General features: G+C 43.6%; 2 protein-coding genes and 1 long non-coding RNA gene across 10 annotated transcripts in view; 1 reads left to right on the plus strand and 2 right to left on the minus strand.

Moving 5' to 3' along the window:
* Positions 1-542: 542 nt before the first annotated feature.
* Positions 543-4627, minus strand: LOC121666795. The gene is made up of 2 exons (XR_006016803.1): positions 4246-4627; positions 543-656 (listed from the first exon to the last, which is right to left on the minus strand). It is a non-coding gene; the product is annotated as an uncharacterized LOC121666795 (long non-coding RNA).
* A 407-nt stretch (positions 4628-5034) lies between these two features.
* KLHL34 (kelch like family member 34) lies at positions 5035-8578 on the plus strand. Its single transcript, XM_042036484.1, has one exon. The coding sequence runs from the start codon at positions 5692-5694 to the stop codon at positions 7477-7479; it is 1788 nt and encodes a 595-aa protein (XP_041892418.1). The 5' UTR covers positions 5035-5691; the 3' UTR covers positions 7480-8578.
* Positions 8579-8655: 77 nt separating this feature from the next.
* The window catches only part of CNKSR2 (connector enhancer of kinase suppressor of Ras 2), a 208689-nt gene continuing 201028 nt past the window's right edge, over positions 8656-16316 (minus strand). For 7 of the 8 annotated variants that reach the window (XM_042036458.1, XM_042036444.1, XM_042036425.1 and 4 more), the window contains 2 exons: positions 14247-14443; positions 8656-11181 (listed from right to left, as the gene is read on the minus strand). In XM_042036458.1, the coding sequence (XP_041892392.1) occupies positions 10966-11181; positions 14247-14443 (413 nt within the window). In that variant the 3' untranslated portion in view covers positions 8656-10965. The remainder of the gene's footprint in view (positions 11182-14246; positions 14444-16316) is intronic. The other variant, XM_042036469.1, reaches the window with a different exon arrangement.

Consider the following 16316-nt stretch of genomic DNA (forward strand, 5'->3'; position numbering starts at 1 on the left):
CAGCTGTTGCCACTACACATACCCATGCATATCAAGTTTGGGAACCCAGTTCAACCAGCCCCAAGGTCTTTGGGAGGCAGGAATGCCTCATGGAGGTCAGAAATATTCTTCTTATAGCAGGGGGCTTCCACACTTGCAGAAGGGACCCACGAGCAGAGCAGCTTCAGCTAGGGCTGTACATACCCATGCTGTGCAAAATCAGCAGCCACAGGTGTCTGTGAGCATCCCTGAGCTGGATGCAGAGTGAAGATGCTCCTGGGCAAGGGTTGCAGGTCCCTCTCTGCTCCACCAACAGCACATGCAGCACTGCTTGCCCAGGGGTGAAAGCCAGGGCTCAGTGCAGAGCATCTCTGGTGACACCTGGCCATCACAGGAGCAGATGAACCCCAAGCAGCCCTCCACACTCAGCTGTGAGGTGCTGTGAAAGCCATTAGTGCATCTGCTCTGAAATGGGCTCATTAAAATACACATTCTCCTTCATTATCCTACGGCTGCAGTGCCTGACTCATCTCACTGCAGTTGCTCTGGAATGGGAACCCAAGTTAAAAATTTTCCAACTTGTTTTTATTCACCAAGGAAGCTCATGTCTTACCCACCGAGATGGCAGTGGAAGCTGGAACAACATCTGTCTTCATGGGAGGCAAATGAAAGGAATCCTGAAAAAAAAGGGAGAGGAAATAAATGAGGCACTGTCTGATTTAAAGCCTGTTATTTCATGTTGCCTTTCACAATTTGACACAGGATGCTTTCTTGCACAGGTGCAGTTATTCCTGGAGTAACCCAGCTGGGACATGGCCACTCCCAACCCAGGTGTGCCAATGGTATTTCCTCCTTTACTCCTCTTTTTCCACAGAGCACAAAAAACTGCCACACATCCATGGCCTAGCAGCCATGGTCTTGCAGCGAGCTTTGGCTGGGACCCCTTCTCTGACTACTGACCATGCTAAACCTCTCTTCTCCCCAGAGGCAGATGGAGCCCCGCACTCAAAGATTTTTGTGCCAGCACTGTCCCCAAACACAGACCCCTCTGCAGTGGCACATGGATGGATACAGGGTGCTGAGGGTTTGCAGAGCTTCTCTGACAGGCTGGGGGAGGCACTGCCTTGTGCTGCCTTCCTGCTCCCCCAGCTCACAGGGACAGTGTCCTGTGGGCACTGCTCAGACAGTGCTTAAAGCTGCAGGCAACCACAGCCTCCCCCTGTCAAAATGGAAACTTCACAGCCTAAGCCCACCTCATCCAAGCTGGGAACCTTCTCTTTCATACACAGACATGATCTCAGCAAACATTGCTTTTAGCTGCAAGAAAATTCCTCCCTCTTACTGTTTTGCTCTTAAGGACTGCTTTCACGGGCTAAACATACTTTGCTTTAAATAGATGTGCTGACCCAAATACTACTGTGAATGATTATTCAAGGATGAAGAACAGACTGTAGTCCAAAGATTTTTACAAGACAACTTAAATCAATACGATCTTTCTGATTAGCACTTCTAGAAAACCTGCATACTATAGTCATTACTTGGCTCATTTTGCTGTTATTTGTTCATGTGGTACATTATCAAGCATCTGAAATATTTACTCTGTTGTCCTCTGGACTGCACTGATTTCTTTTGGAACAAAATGTAGCCTGGAAATACTCTGCTGTGGATTTTTGTAACAAATATTTTACAGTAAGCCACATGTTACTAGTGAGCCTAATATGACTCATACAAACCTTTTTATAATATTTACTCTTAAAAATAACTGGTAAAATATAAAATAATAATTCAATTTTTTATTAACTGATGGCCTACTTGCAATATTAAACTGGACATGGCATTGCAACTTGGGCCATTTTTCAATTTTGTATAGGAAAAAACCTCTGCATGTGTGGAAGTCAATGTTTTTCACAGCACACATCTGAATGTTTTTTTTTTTATTTCAGACTGCCTACTGTAGTAGAGCAATCACTTTAACAGAAAATATACTGACAGCCTGAAATCTAAATCTAATTTAAAGTTTGAATGATGCACATGATTAAAAATGTATTATCTATTCCCAACAAATCAGCATCATTGAAACACTAATACTTCCCTAATTTTAAGCACCATCTAGTGAATCAAACATTAGATCTGATCTTCCAAATTACGCTCAAGGAAAATAAGATCCTGGTTTGACTGCATCCCACGTAGTGCTAGGTCTCGTGCTGAGATTTTTAAGTTAGCTGTTTAGTCACCATCTCTTCTCTTCCTAATGGACATTAAATATTCCTCCAAAGGTGCTGGAGACCTGAGATGCTGCATAAAGATAATTTGTTTGTTGATAAAGGAGGGTCCTGGCTGAGCAGGCTCCCGAGTTATACAAGGCTAACTGCCTGCAAGTAGAGCAGGGAGAAACCTCATTTTGATAATGATAATTTTTTTTTTATCACTCCAGAGAAAGGGACTGGAAAGGATGTGGCTTCATTTCAATAATAAACCAAAGAAAAAAAATCTCCAGGCAAATAAACAGCTTTATAAGGATCATGATTCTTACGACTTCTATTAGCTGGCTTGCCATGAAGATGAAGTAGGTCTCAGAGGGGATAGCACAGCAAATCTGCATACAATTATAGGACCTGCTTACCTGGCACTGGTGTTAAATCAGTTCAGTTAAATCAACACCAGCAACTGACCTGTATAAATGGCTGCCCACAGATGGAATTCATTTGGAAAGCAAGTGATGCACAACCAGTTGGGTTAACATGAAATCCCTCTGGGCACAGGCAGGGACATTCAGACTGAGCCTCGTTTGACCTCTCTGAAATTACAGAGCTTGTGGCTGGAGCTGTGCTTGGTACTGTGCTGGTGCATGTGCCAGCAAAACTGGTGCAAGACTGGGCAGTGCCTGGCCTGGCCTGGCCTTGCTATGGATGAGGAAAAAGCATGTTGCCTTTGACTGCGAGTGCATCACTTGGGAGGCAGGAGTGTCATATGGGGGTCAGAAATATTCCTTGGCTGCTGCTGGCTGGCAATACCCTCAGTTGACCAAGCTGTATATTTGACATCTTTCTGGTACATCTGCATCTGGGGGAAGCAGGATTTATTGATGGTCCTTGGTCCCAGCTACTCTGTGGTACCAGCACATGCACTTCAGCAGTGCCCTGGGGCTGCTGGCCACGGCTCAACAGCAGAGCAGCCCAGTTCTGTGCACGGGGGCTCTCCTGGCAGTGCATCCCCAACCACCCGCCCAGACAGTGGCTCACGTGCTACATCTGCTTGGGAGGTCACACAGGGAGGGAGTCTGAGGATCTGGGCCACAGAGGCCTCTCTGCTGTTCTGTTTTTGGGTTGTCCCCTTTGCTCCCTGTGCATCACTTCCTGGCTGTGTCACCCACCAACCCCGCACCTCAGAGCAGCTGTGGCAGCACAGGCTAAGGGCTGGTGGAGGACAAGGACTGTTGGTGAGGAGGAGGTGATGCCAGGAGGTTTGCATGCCAGAACTGCTGCAGGAACTCTCCTCAAACTCAGCCCTGTGCTACAGTCACAGCTCCTGTGCTCACCTGCCTGGCCCCTCTGGCGCCCAGGGAAATTGTGATGGACAGTGCCCACCTGCTATTTCAAAACAGTGGAGGTTCATCTGCACCTCGTGTTACAGAAATCTGGTACCTCATGGGGGTTAAACTGGGGAAAGCAGTGGCTCTTGAAGCAGGAGCATTTAAGGCCCAGTCCCTCATCACCAGGACTCATGACTGCTGAGGGTTGACAGAGGTACCTGGTCTTTGGTCTCTACTTCCAAAACAGGAGAAGTATCAAAACTGAAGCTTGGAATTGACTGCACAGCTTCACTAACGCCTGAAGTACCTTAAGAGTTGTCCCACCTTGGACACAGGCAAAACCACTGGGAAAAAGAAACAAGCATGCCTTTTCTCCTTCATCCCTACTGCCCATACATGTTGTGTTGCTAGCAAAGGGTAAGATCTTTTAGCAAGATCCTGATTTATGGTCTATAATTTCATGATAGAAAGTGGACTCAAGCAGGAAATCAATTTTCAGAGCTATACAGCAATGAAGAATGATATTTTTGGAGTCCTTCCCCACAAACAGAGCAGAGCATGTGTAGGTATCAGTCTGTTTAGCAAGACAGTTTAAGCCCACTTAACAGTCACACAGCATACACGATCCATACTAGGATCCAGTCAGCTCCAAACACCGCTCAGCTACAGGGGTAAGCCAGAATTTCATGACATCACATAAATAAATATAAAGAAATACAGTAAAAAGGCTTTACCTTGGGCTTAAGCAAAAGGCGCTATTTCCCAGTCCTGTGGGATCCTTCTCTGTCCCCAGGTCTGCTGGCTTACAGTGCAGTAAAATGATCTGGCATTTATTGACCCCAGCAAAGTCTGCAAGTCCTGAGGGTGTTTGATTTGGAAAGAAAGGTGTAGGGAGGAGATTCCTGAACACCTCCACCCAGAATAATGCAGGGAAAAAAAAGAAGAAACAAAAGCAAGCTTTAAGAGGTCTGAATGTGTAGCCTGCCCAGAGCTGCTATTCCTGGTAGAAATTAGACCCTGAAGTGCCCAGGTGAAAATCAGGGATAATCCCTGTGTAAGTGCTTCTAATTAGGACAAACTGAAAGTGAGAATGTTGAGCAAGACAGCTCTGGCCCATTCCTGGGGGCTCCTGGTTTGCTCCCAGCTGGTAACTGAGAGCACAATTATGCAAACCTCCTCTATAAACAGAATTTGGTTTATTATGGCCGAACTGGGGGAATCTATTTTTGTCGCCACTTTGTGCGAATGTGTTACCCTTGCGATTTCCAGCCAGGTCATTCCAAGTCAGCTGCTTTGGCTGTGGCTGTCAGTGGAAGCTCCTCTGTCCATCCAGTCCCTGGACCCATTTCTCACCCGCCCGGGGTTGGCTCCCAGGCAAGGGGGACGAGGGCATGAGCCTGTGGCTATTCTGGTAGCTGTGAGCTATGGAGGTGTCACGTGAAGCAAAGAGCCAGAAATGCATGTCAAATCGAATCAGTGACTAATCACGGTATTTTGGTTGTCTTAGTGGCTGCTGGGGAAAGATTTATGGGCTCAGAAAATCTTCCCGTAATAATCCCTGGGAGCTGATTTGATCTTCGGCTGAGGCTTCCCAAGACTGTGTGGAAAGAGGACGGAAAGGGGGCTGCTGTCCCAGGGGCGGTGACGTCTAAACTGATCGGAGTTCAAAATACAAACAAGAGGAGAAAAGTCAGCGCTCTCTTCTCATCTGTGTCTGCTCAGAGCCATGCGCTGGCAGCCAGAGAGGATCCCTTTGATCTGCCTGTGGAGCAAGAATGGTCGGGGGAGACGGCTGAGACACGAAGGGCCACTTACTGGGATTGTCATCTAGCTCCCTCATCTGTCACCTGATGGCCAGCCAAGCAAGTGCTCGGCACAACAGTGGACCTTTCATCCTTGCACAACTTGTGGAGGCAAGAAAAGTAAGCACCCTGCAGCTGATATGACATTCAGCTTTTTTTTCTACAAAGGAATGAATTGAATTCACTACAAATCTACTAACTGTCCCCCTATGCCAGGCAAGAGACTGACTTGTGTTTTTTGTTTTGGGTTGGGCTTTTCTCTAACAGCTGGAGGTCTGCTGGGCATTCAAGCAATGGCTGTTGAGTAAGGCAGCTGTTTCAATATCTAATTGCATTTTAGCTCTAATAGCTCAAGGGGAAAGCATTGCATTGTCTGCCATGAGCTACTTCCTTTCCTACTGCAAAGCACACTGCACCGCCATGCTCGCCCAGTACCAGAGCCTGAGGTCAGAGGGCTTTCTCTGTGATATTTTGCTGAAAGTGAAAGAAAATGAGTTTCCTGCACACAAGTCCTTGTTGGCATGCTCCAGTGACTACTTCCGAGCCATGTTCAAAAGTTATACCCAAGAGTCTAAAGCCAGTGTTATTCACCTACAAGTTGTCTCACCCACTGGGCTCCAGCACATTCTGGATTTCATTTACACATCCCTGCTGCCCCTTTCCTTTGAAAGCCTGGAGGATACCTTGGAAGCTGCAAGCTACTTACAAGTGACTGATGCTATTGGTTTGTGCAATCAGTACTTAGTTAACAATCTTGCCTTGGAAAACTGCTGCTTCTCTGCCAACGTGGCAAGGAAGTTCTACCTGCCAGATGCCTTAGCAGCCACAGAAAAATACATTATCAAAAACGTCTGGAAGCTGCTGGATGTGGATTTGTCAGGACTTCTCGAGCTGAACTTCAGGTCTTTGGTAGCAGTGATTCAATCACCAGATCTCCCCATGGTGGAAGAATGTCGCCTGTTGAATCTTGTCCTGCTGTGGTTGAAGCAGGATAAATCCAGGCTGGATCATGCAAGCAGCCTTTTAGAGCACATAAGATATGGTCTCATCCCAGTGGAAGAGCTGAGAAAAACCTACACACAGTCTGAAGTGCCCCTCTCAGCAGGTATTAAGTGCTTGATCATAAAAGCAATAAATTATCACACATCTGTATTCAAACAGCCTGTCATGCAGGATAAGTTCACCACACTGAGGAACGAGAAAACTCGGATCCTTCTGCTAGGGGGAGGGACAACAAGTGAGGGGCTCATCACCGATGTGGTGGCCTTCGATGTTTACAATCACAAGTGGCGAACCCTTACGCAGCTGCAGGACAGGGTGCAGAACCACAGTGTGTGCGTGGTGGGGAACTTCCTTTATGTCTTGGGTGGGGAAATACAAAGTGGTACCCCGGGTGATGCTAAAATTGAGAAGACCTTATCAGTTACAAACAAGGTCCAACGGTATGATCCAAGGTTTAACACATGGACCCAAATCACAGGCATGCTGGAAAAGAGATGCCAGTTTTCTTGCTGTGTCCTAGGCAAGGATATCTTTGCCATTGGTGGAAGGGGTGAGGATGGGTCGCTGCATTCATCTGTGGAAGTCTATGACATCAGCAGGGATAGATGGACGAAGGCCAAGGAATTGCCATGCAGGATACATGGCCATGCCAGTGCTGTTTGCAAGAACACCATATACATCTCTGGGGGCAAGTACTCGGCCCCAGCCAGCACAAGCAATGACGTTTACTCTCTGAGCTCACTTGAAGTGCAGTGGGTGAAACGAGCCCCAATGAGCATTGCTCGGTTTGGGCACCAGATGGCAACAATCAGGGAAGCCATATTCACCTTTCTGGGGTTATATGAACCTTTCTCTGAAATAGAAAGGTACGACCCCGATCAAAACCAATGGACCCGGTTAAGACCACTAGTCTACGATCGATTCTCCTACGGCCTGGCAGTGGTAGAGGAAACAGCTCTTCTTATTGGGGGAAAGAAATGGCAAAACTCACTGGAGGTCTGCACGCAAGACGTGGTTGGCTACGACATCGACAACGATGGCTGGGAAGAGATCTGCAAGGCCCCTCTGCCGTGGTGTGGGCTGCAGTGCGCCGTACTCCAGCTCTCTGAGGTGCCCGAAGAGCAGGACACTGACAGCCAGCAGAAGAAGCTGCCCAACTGCTGAGCTCCCATGCTGAGCAATATCCATCCCAGGAGATGAGCGAGCAGGGCGGTCCTGGAGAAGAAGAAAACTGCAGCCGCACTGAATGTGAGAGTGGAAGTTATGCTTGGATAAGCCAAATGCTTGGTGGAAACAGGCAAGAAAATCTGGCTCCAGCACAGGAAACACATCTAGGATTTATAAAGCTGGAAGCTGATCTCACTGAGCAAGGATGTAACCAATAGCACATTTAGAGGCAATAAGTGAGAATCATAATCCTTGACTTTTGGAGAGTAATACCTAGATAGCAATTAGTAGATGTTGCAAGTCAGATTTTTCAAGTATTAAAAAATATAATCCATCTTTTCTGTTTTCTTAATCACAGGTAATTTTTCCAGCTGGTAAGTGCTATTGAATTTTTATGCTATGGCTAAGCAAAAGGAAAGAGAGCTGTATAAAGACTAGAAAATTGATACCTGCAAGAATTAGTAGCAAGTATTGCCAAGGAAAAGGTATTATTTGATATACTACATTCTAGGCAAGAATGTCTTAGCTAGCCAGCATGAAATTACTGGACAGAAAGCAGGGATTTTTCACTTTGTAGACTCAGCTACAGCTGAAAGTTAAAACACTGTTTATTTGATAAAAGCTCATTTCTCTCTCAGTGGCCTTTGTTGTAGAACACCTTCCAGATGTTTATTTTGTGTTATTTTAAAGATTCACGCTACTGGTGATGTACGTTTCTTTTGTATCCAAACCCTGTGTTAGCTTAGATGGCCAGAGCTGAATGGGAATCCTTATCATCAGCCTCCAAGAAGCTTGTTACAGGAGGAACAAGCTGTTACTAATGCCTTGGCATTTACCTTGGTACCATACAGTGCTTTATCACACCTATGCATAAGGGCAAAATTCTTCATTGCCGTTGAACTGCTACATGAGAGAACCATGCAGTCAAAAAAGGTTTACTTTCATCAAAGAGTACAAAGGGGAGGGAGGTAACTGAAGGTTTTCAAAAGTCTTTACTCAGTGTCTGCCTACATATGAATCAGCAATAGTGTCACTCCCTTTTGGCCACACTGGCAGCGTTTGAAGTCACACAGGGGTACTTTATGATACAGGCATATGTGAAATGCAGATAAAATGGTCAGATGCTATAGAATCACTCTGGTATGGAGTAAATTGAATCTTGAGCCATAAATGTTCATTTAAAAGCTAAATTTATTGTACTTCATTTTACAGTGTTCCCTTCCTAGGCTGAGAATTAATACAATAAAAATATATATAGAAGAACATTTAATAGTCTTAAAAGAAGGCAGCACAATGGAGAGGACACATGTTCTTTGTCACTAGACTAGCTTAAAAAACTGTAATGTTTAATTTTCACCTTTAAAGCAATCAAGCTAACTTTACTAATGTAAAGTGCAGGCAGAATGGCTGTTGCATAGCAACAGATCTAAGTCTTCTGAACTGCCTTGGTTTTGACAAGGAATCAACTACACAATGTGCATATACATCCATCAGATATAAAGAGTTTTTCTTATGAATATATTTACTTTTGGTCCAGTAAAACAATAGCAAGAGAATCTAAATGCTTGGAACAATAGCACAATCCATTTCAAGTCAAGCATTTCTTAAGAGAAATTTACAAAAACCTCACAAATTTAATATACATGTCAGTACCCATGCAGTAAATAAATGTCCAGTTTATACAAACAATATTCTTCTAATAGTACAAATCTTACACTGGATCCAGAATTCTATACAAATGTTAATACATGATTTGTCATCCATACAACTTGAATATAGGATTACTGAAAATGGGCTACAGAAAGGCCACTGTACAGTTGTGCAAAATCTGCAGAACATTTGCAATCCAAATGCAATAACAAGATAGAAAATGAGGGGTAGAAAGAGAAGAAGAAAGAAAAAGAGAAAGGGGAGCAAGAGAGAAAAAGGGGAGAAAGAGAGAGGAATAAAGTAAAGAAAGAAGGAGAGAGAAAACAAATCTGTCCATTCTTTCCTTCATCCCTTCATGGATATAACTGCCAGGAAATATCAGAGCTCATAAAGATTGAAGTACATTCACTGAGCTGTACAGGCAATAGTCTCAAGTTGGTTAAGAGTACAACTCACTAAAGTATAAAGGAGGCTTTTCCTTTCCACATGAGCACTATTAAATCATGTCATGAGTCCTAACTTATGCAGCAAAATATGAAGAGCAGCAGAAATATTTTGTCATTCTCTTAACATTTTTCAAAAACAAGCCCATAAAAAGTAAATACATGATTTAAGAGTTCCCTCCCACTTTTATTTCAGGCATGTGCCTAGCTCTAAGGATCTTTTTCCCCTCATATTCACTGGGTTGTCTTCAGCAGATAGCAAATCTCATGGAAGTTTAAAACATTTTAATTGGCTTGTGAACTCAGCAGAACTCAGACACATCCCTTCTCCTTCAAAAGCCAACTGGAGGATTTTTTACTCCTCAGTTATTTTTCAGGTTCTGTGCTCAGCTCTGCTCTCATCACACATTATCCCTGCATACAATACAGCCAAATTTTGCAGCTCAAAAAACACATAGGAAACTACTTGAAAAATCCTATTCACTCCTTTTCTATTGTGGGAATCTTCAAAGCATCTCAGATTTGAAGCATTTCACTGGGAACCTTTTCCACTGCTGCTTTTCTGGGCTGAAAAAATCCTGCTACCAAGGATGTTGAAAGTCTACATTTTCTCTTTTGCAAAATATTTACATTATACTGATACCTTCAGTGCAAAAGCATCATCAATCACAGTACCATGACTAATTTTTTTTTTCAATCAACCTAATGTGATTAAGAGACAACACACAATTTGGTCTTAATTATAATACAAACCAGCATCCCTTTGTACTGGTGGTAAACCTTAGCAACAGGCTTTAAAAAAGCACAAGGAAATAAGACCTAACCTTTTGACACTTAAATTCACATTAGTCATTTTTCCGTCTGCCGACTTTCACCCTTCTATGTGTTTGACAAAACTGAAATACAACCACTGCATTACACTTTTTCCCTGTTATTTAAGAAAACTCCTAGAGTTTCTCATGAAATATAAAAATTGGTTTTCTCCCACCACCAAAATAGTACCTGCACTCCAAAAATGCAATGCAATACTGGAATTATATAATACAAAATATCATTGTAAAACTGACCTTTGATAACAAAAGCTTTAGCATGTGGAACTTCCTGCATGAAGGCCACAGTCTTCCAAAAATGCTTTTAAATCCTTCTCTTCAATAGCTAAAGATCATGTTTTTTAATTCACAGAAGGTAAACACGAGCAGAGCATTGGTAGCATATAAAATATACAAATCCTCATTAAATAAGTGGTATCATTGACCATTGAAGGCTTACTTCACATAGCTGAGTAACATTAAAATATCATTTACTAGAGCTCTCACATATTGATATAAAAACTACTTTATGCACTTAAGTAAAGGGCTGGAGTGTAGCAAATGGACAAAAAGAGAGACCTTTATACATGTGTTTCTATGTACGAGTGAGTGTGTGCTAACGAGGCTAGAAGTGCTTCAACCTCAGACGAGCCATTAACAGAGTCCCTCGGGGGGCTGCTTTCGTAGACGTTCATGAAGAGATCAAGGTACATTTGCTTCCATTCTTGAAAGTCTCTAGACGTCAAAGCTGGATTATCCAGAACTTTATCTATAATGGCTACTTCTCCTTCCCTGGCCTGTGAGAGAAAAGGAACAAGCAAAGAGTTAATGCAAGTGATGAGTCACTGGCAAAATCAATCACATGGGTGGAAGGAGAGAATGGGGGGTGCAAACTCAAGCCTCAGAGCCTCTGAAAGTACAGGGACTATCTGCTCTATGAGCACTCACAAACAGGAGCCCTTCCTGCAGGGTGTCACGCTTCCCTCTGTGGGACTTGGGCTTCCCTTGCCTTGTCCACAACCCTCGGTAAGAGTCCTTATTCCCCCACCTGCCCCCTTGCTCAGCCCCAGAAAAAGCAAGCCCTGTACTGTTTACTATTAGCTGCTCGCATTTTTCAGGATGGGTTTCACACAACAAAGTGCCATCTCTTTGCTCTTGATCAGCATCAGAAATACTGCGTGGGTGTGTGGGTGAGATACACACACAGCCTCCCACCTGCCAGCACACCTATGCCTCTTTACCAGGCTTGTCATGGGGGCATCTGAGCTCTGCACTGCAAAGGCTTGTGCAAGGAGTCCCATGTGAAGGACAACTCATCTTCACTAAAGATCTACTGCATGTGATGGGCTGGCTGGCTGCAACCTCTTCCCACCACTGATGTGACAATGAGAAGGCAGAGAAAGGGGAAATACAACATAGCTGCTGGTACCTCCTTATGCACCATTGGGGCAGGGGAAGGAATGTATCAATCCCTCTCTGGTCACTGGTTCACAGGGAGCTGAGGGTCACAGTAAGCCTCAGATGTACCCATAGCCACTCACGGCTGTTGCAAGTGGTGGAAGCTGGATGCCACAGCCATAATCCTTGGAAACAGCTAACACAGAGGTTTCCAGCACTACTCCTCAGCACAGGAATGGCGTGGCCACCAGCAATCTCCCCTCCAACCTCCCTGCCAGAGTGGTTTCACACTCCTCATGGCTAACTGACATTTTCCATGTCCATACTATGAGTATCTTAAATCTTTCTGGATAGCATGGCAAGGGGAAGTACCAAGCTGTGTGTGATGGGACAGATCAGAAGGGTCAAAGATATCTTCCATAAGCAGTACTTTCATGCTTTGCAAACAACAGCAAATTAACACTACTTGCTAGAATACTCAATTCCTGAAGAAGAGGGCAAGCTGAGAACAAGCAGTGGAAAAGAAACCATGGGAACTCCTGATCACCATATCTCTGCTTGAACTACAGCAACTTACTTCTCATAGGTTGTGGCTGGTCCCACACATCTGCACTGCCAGCCAGGCAGCTCATACTCAATGACAGGAGAATGATTTTGTGTTATCCCAGGAAAGAGAGCACAGGGGTCTTTCATTAATGACTTAGAAGATGTGACATCAAGAGCTAGAAGCAGTTTGGAGGACTGTCTCTGGATATTACTATGTAGGATAAAATTCAAGGAGAGTTCAGAACATCAATGCCAACAGGCCAGCACAACTGGCTGCATTCAGGAAGGAGAAATCAAAGGCACTGATAAAAAGGAAGAATAATTGATTAGGTAATAGCAGTAGCTACTGGTTGATACGATTACCAGTAGGATGGCAGAGGTGGAGCTCTGGGCTGTAATGCAGCTAGTCACAAGTTACCATGATGTCACTACAAACCAAGCATGTGTCACCCTACACTGCTGTTCTATGCAGGAAACAACAATTATCTGCCTTTGCTCCTTGCTGCCATTGTGTTTTCCATTACTGGTGTCATGTACTTAAGAATGATTTGCACCAATCACAGTCCAAACAAGAGTGCTGACAGGCTTAGAAAATATGACTTATGGACAGAGAATGAACAAATTGTGTTTCCTTGGTCCAAAGGAAAGAAGTTCCAGAGAAGTACAAAACCAGGCACCTGCTGGGTCAAGAGGCTGCACTGGTTTCGGACTTCCCTGAAGGAAAGCAATTTCATTTGCAGGAAGCCATTGGTATAATGTACCTCAGGTACCAATAAACACCAACAAAAGAGACAATTCAGCATGGTAGCAGGCTGCTGATGCTGAACCACAGCTCTGGTGGGAGTGACCCTGCCGTGGTACAAAAGCACAGCTACAGTGTGAACCTCCTGCCACCCTGATGTGTGTGAGAGCCCTATGATTTTGTTTCCATTTCTCATGCTTGTAGAAGCCATGTGGACAGCTTGTGAATGTTGCCTTTTTTTGCCAGCCTGCAATCCTGCAAAGACTCACATACAAAGATAATAATGCAAGCTGCCTTCAATGAGATGATACAGTACAGGAAGTTAAGCATGTGTAGGATTTTTTTTTCAGGATGGGAGCCCCGCAGCATGAAAATTATATTGTTTAAATGCTTCTCTAGGTGACAGAAAACTAAATTAATTAATGTTGATAAAGCCCTCGTTGATGAAAGCTGTTACAAAATGCACTGTAAAATTATCTGGCGACTTAAAATGTGGTAATTTAATATAGTTAACAGGGTCCCTGAGGAAATCCAGCATATTGCTTGCTGAAATCTCTATCAGGACAGAACTGAAACTGCTGTAACAAACAAAGGAAGCTGACAAGGAGGCTAAATGAGCTGTGGTACATTTAAAATAACCATAAAAATCTTCAAATCTATCATTGCCTCTATTTATTTAATCAATCTTACTGACTAAATACAATGATCCTATCAGCTTACACAGAAACCAAGCACACAGTTTCCTCCTGGACAAGCTCATCAATTAGAAAACAGTCAAGTGTTGCAAGAGATACTGTGCCCTTCTGAAGGCTGGCTTTGCTTAACTTTAGACTTTGGCAATTACAAAGTGGATGTGTTTCGGTAAATGAAAACGTTCAGGGACAAAAAAGGGATTAAGGTTTCCTCCCATAATTTGGTGTCAAATTCTGTTAAACTATCTAGAGGAGGAGCAGCTGACTGAGATTAAATACAAGAAAATAAAGAAATAAAAACTGATCCTCACTTTGACTGCTCTCCCAGGCATGTTTTTCTCTGCTTTTCAAGCAGTGCTTCCCCATGTCGCCCTTGTTTGCACACTGGGCTCAGCCTGGATTCCAGCTGCACACAATAATCTCTGATTACAATACAGCCCAATCCAACCCTGGGGCAGGATTTTTCCTCCCTGTTTTATCTCACCTTTAAAGTGCTTTTCAGAATTCGCAGCTGGTGCAGTTTTTCATTGACTACTGGATCACTACATCTCTTTATAAAAAATTTCTTATACTCCAGCTTAGTGGTAATCCGGTGTTCTCCTAAAGGAGACAGGCTGGCCTGCTCCAAGGCTCTGTACAAATCTTGCAAGGAGTCTGCTGTTTTTTCCTCTATAGTTTCAACTGTAATGAGACAAAGGGGAAAACAAAAAAAGGAGGAAGAAATAGAGAAAGGAACAATGTATCATTAATGTGATTATATGAAGACCTATCAAAAACCTTTGCAAAATGTCTAACAGGTTTAACTAGACCATAAAGAGAATGTTTCACACCTCCTAAGTTCCAGAAAAAAGTGCTGCGATGGCTCCTTCTTGCTATTGCCTTCAGAAGAAAGGGAGAAAAGCTTTCAAGAATGTAAAATATTGACACACAGAGAAAGAGGGAAAAAACAGAAATAGTGCAAGATGCAGTAATATTAGAGTGACTTACTACCAGAAATCAGATGTCTGGTACTCCAATTATATAATTCTGGTGACTTCCTTATTACAAGGAGAGGAAGCCCTGGAAGGATCCTGCTGAGGAACCCATCAGGGATCAGCTCTCAGACTGAAAGTGATGGTAACAGCACTCAAGAATATGTGATGGTGGCCCTGGAATGACATGACCTTTTCCTTCCTAGAAAATTCCACTTATTTTTTGCCTCTTATTTTTGATACTCAGTAGTGTTGTTCAATCCTCAATAAAGCTGTCACTTATGGTGGTCTGTTACTTTACTATTACCTGAAGGTTCAGCAGCAGACTAGAGATTAAACATAAGAGCACAACCATGACTTGGCAGCACAGCAAACCAAAAAAGAGCTGTCTGCCTTATAGTTTGGTTTTTAAAAATTAAAATTTATTATATAATATACCAAAATATATAAATATAAAAAGTATTTATTTATTATAGGTTTAAAATATTTGTTCTAACTAGTACTGAAAGCATTTAAAAGGAAAAAATATAAAAGAAAGGTTTTGCTTCTCTAAAACTAAAGCAAGCAAAAGCTGGGGATGAAGTGTTACTCTGATATGAGCATTTCAAATGCTTCATTTAGAAAACATCAAACCACTTCAACCTTTCACACAACGTTTCCCCCAGAGGAAACTGTTTGGTGACTCCGTACAAGCTTTGCAAGCATCAGTGCAGTGTCAGGATTAGCGTGATCAGGAGTGGTGATCAGGATGAGCCAGGGCAGCCCTTGGGACAGTGTTAGCTGTGTCCCTTAGCTCTGTCCCTGCTGCCCCTTGCACACTGACACACATGTTCATGCAACAGCCAGACACCACCTGTGCATGGCCTCCTGGTTGCTTCTAGAGCCCTCGGGATCCTCCCAGACACTCTTGGCTTTCCAAGTGGTGCTTGTTTTCCTGGTTCAAGGTGCCTGTGTCCTCGGGAGGCTTTCCTAGAAGCTCTTTAGGAAGGCTGCTTGGTTTCAGGCATTAGCTTTACCCTGAGAGTGACCCTGCTCCAAGACAGTAATTTCTACTGGCTGAAACTTTACCACAATACTGAAGTACCCTTGAGTGGCAGTATCCTCAGGTGATTAGAGGGTTTTTTATCAATCACCAAGAAGAAGAGAGTTTGTGTTTAGAAGTGACATTTTTAGCCCATCAAGAGCTACCTGAGACCAGGTATTGTATGCATCCCATTCGAGCCCATACTATGCAGTAGGGCAACGAGTCTTCTCAGGCTCAGGCAAGAACTCCAGAAACCTAAATCTCCTCACCCCATCACAAAAAGTGTTTGTGTTTGTACAGATCCTTATACAATCCAAGAATTTTGCAATCAGTAACTAATCTAGCTTCATCTCTCATCAGTTTATTCCTTTGCCCTTTTAGAGGGCAACTGTCTTTAAAGCACACATTTTAATTTTCTTTTTTTAAGAGATATGGAAGTGAAGAAGGGTTGGAGACCTTTTATCGATGGAAGTATTTTGAGTCTGCACAGAGCTCCCTAAATCATCCCATCCTGTGCTACCCTGCTGGGTTCATCACTGTCAATGGTGGCCAAGACTGA

This window comes from Corvus kubaryi, unplaced genomic scaffold (genome assembly GCF_017639235.1).
Source record: "Corvus kubaryi isolate FWS band 111438036 unplaced genomic scaffold, C.kubaryi_AGA036_p1.0 133, whole genome shotgun sequence".
NCBI lineage: Eukaryota > Metazoa > Chordata > Aves > Passeriformes > Corvidae > Corvus > Corvus kubaryi.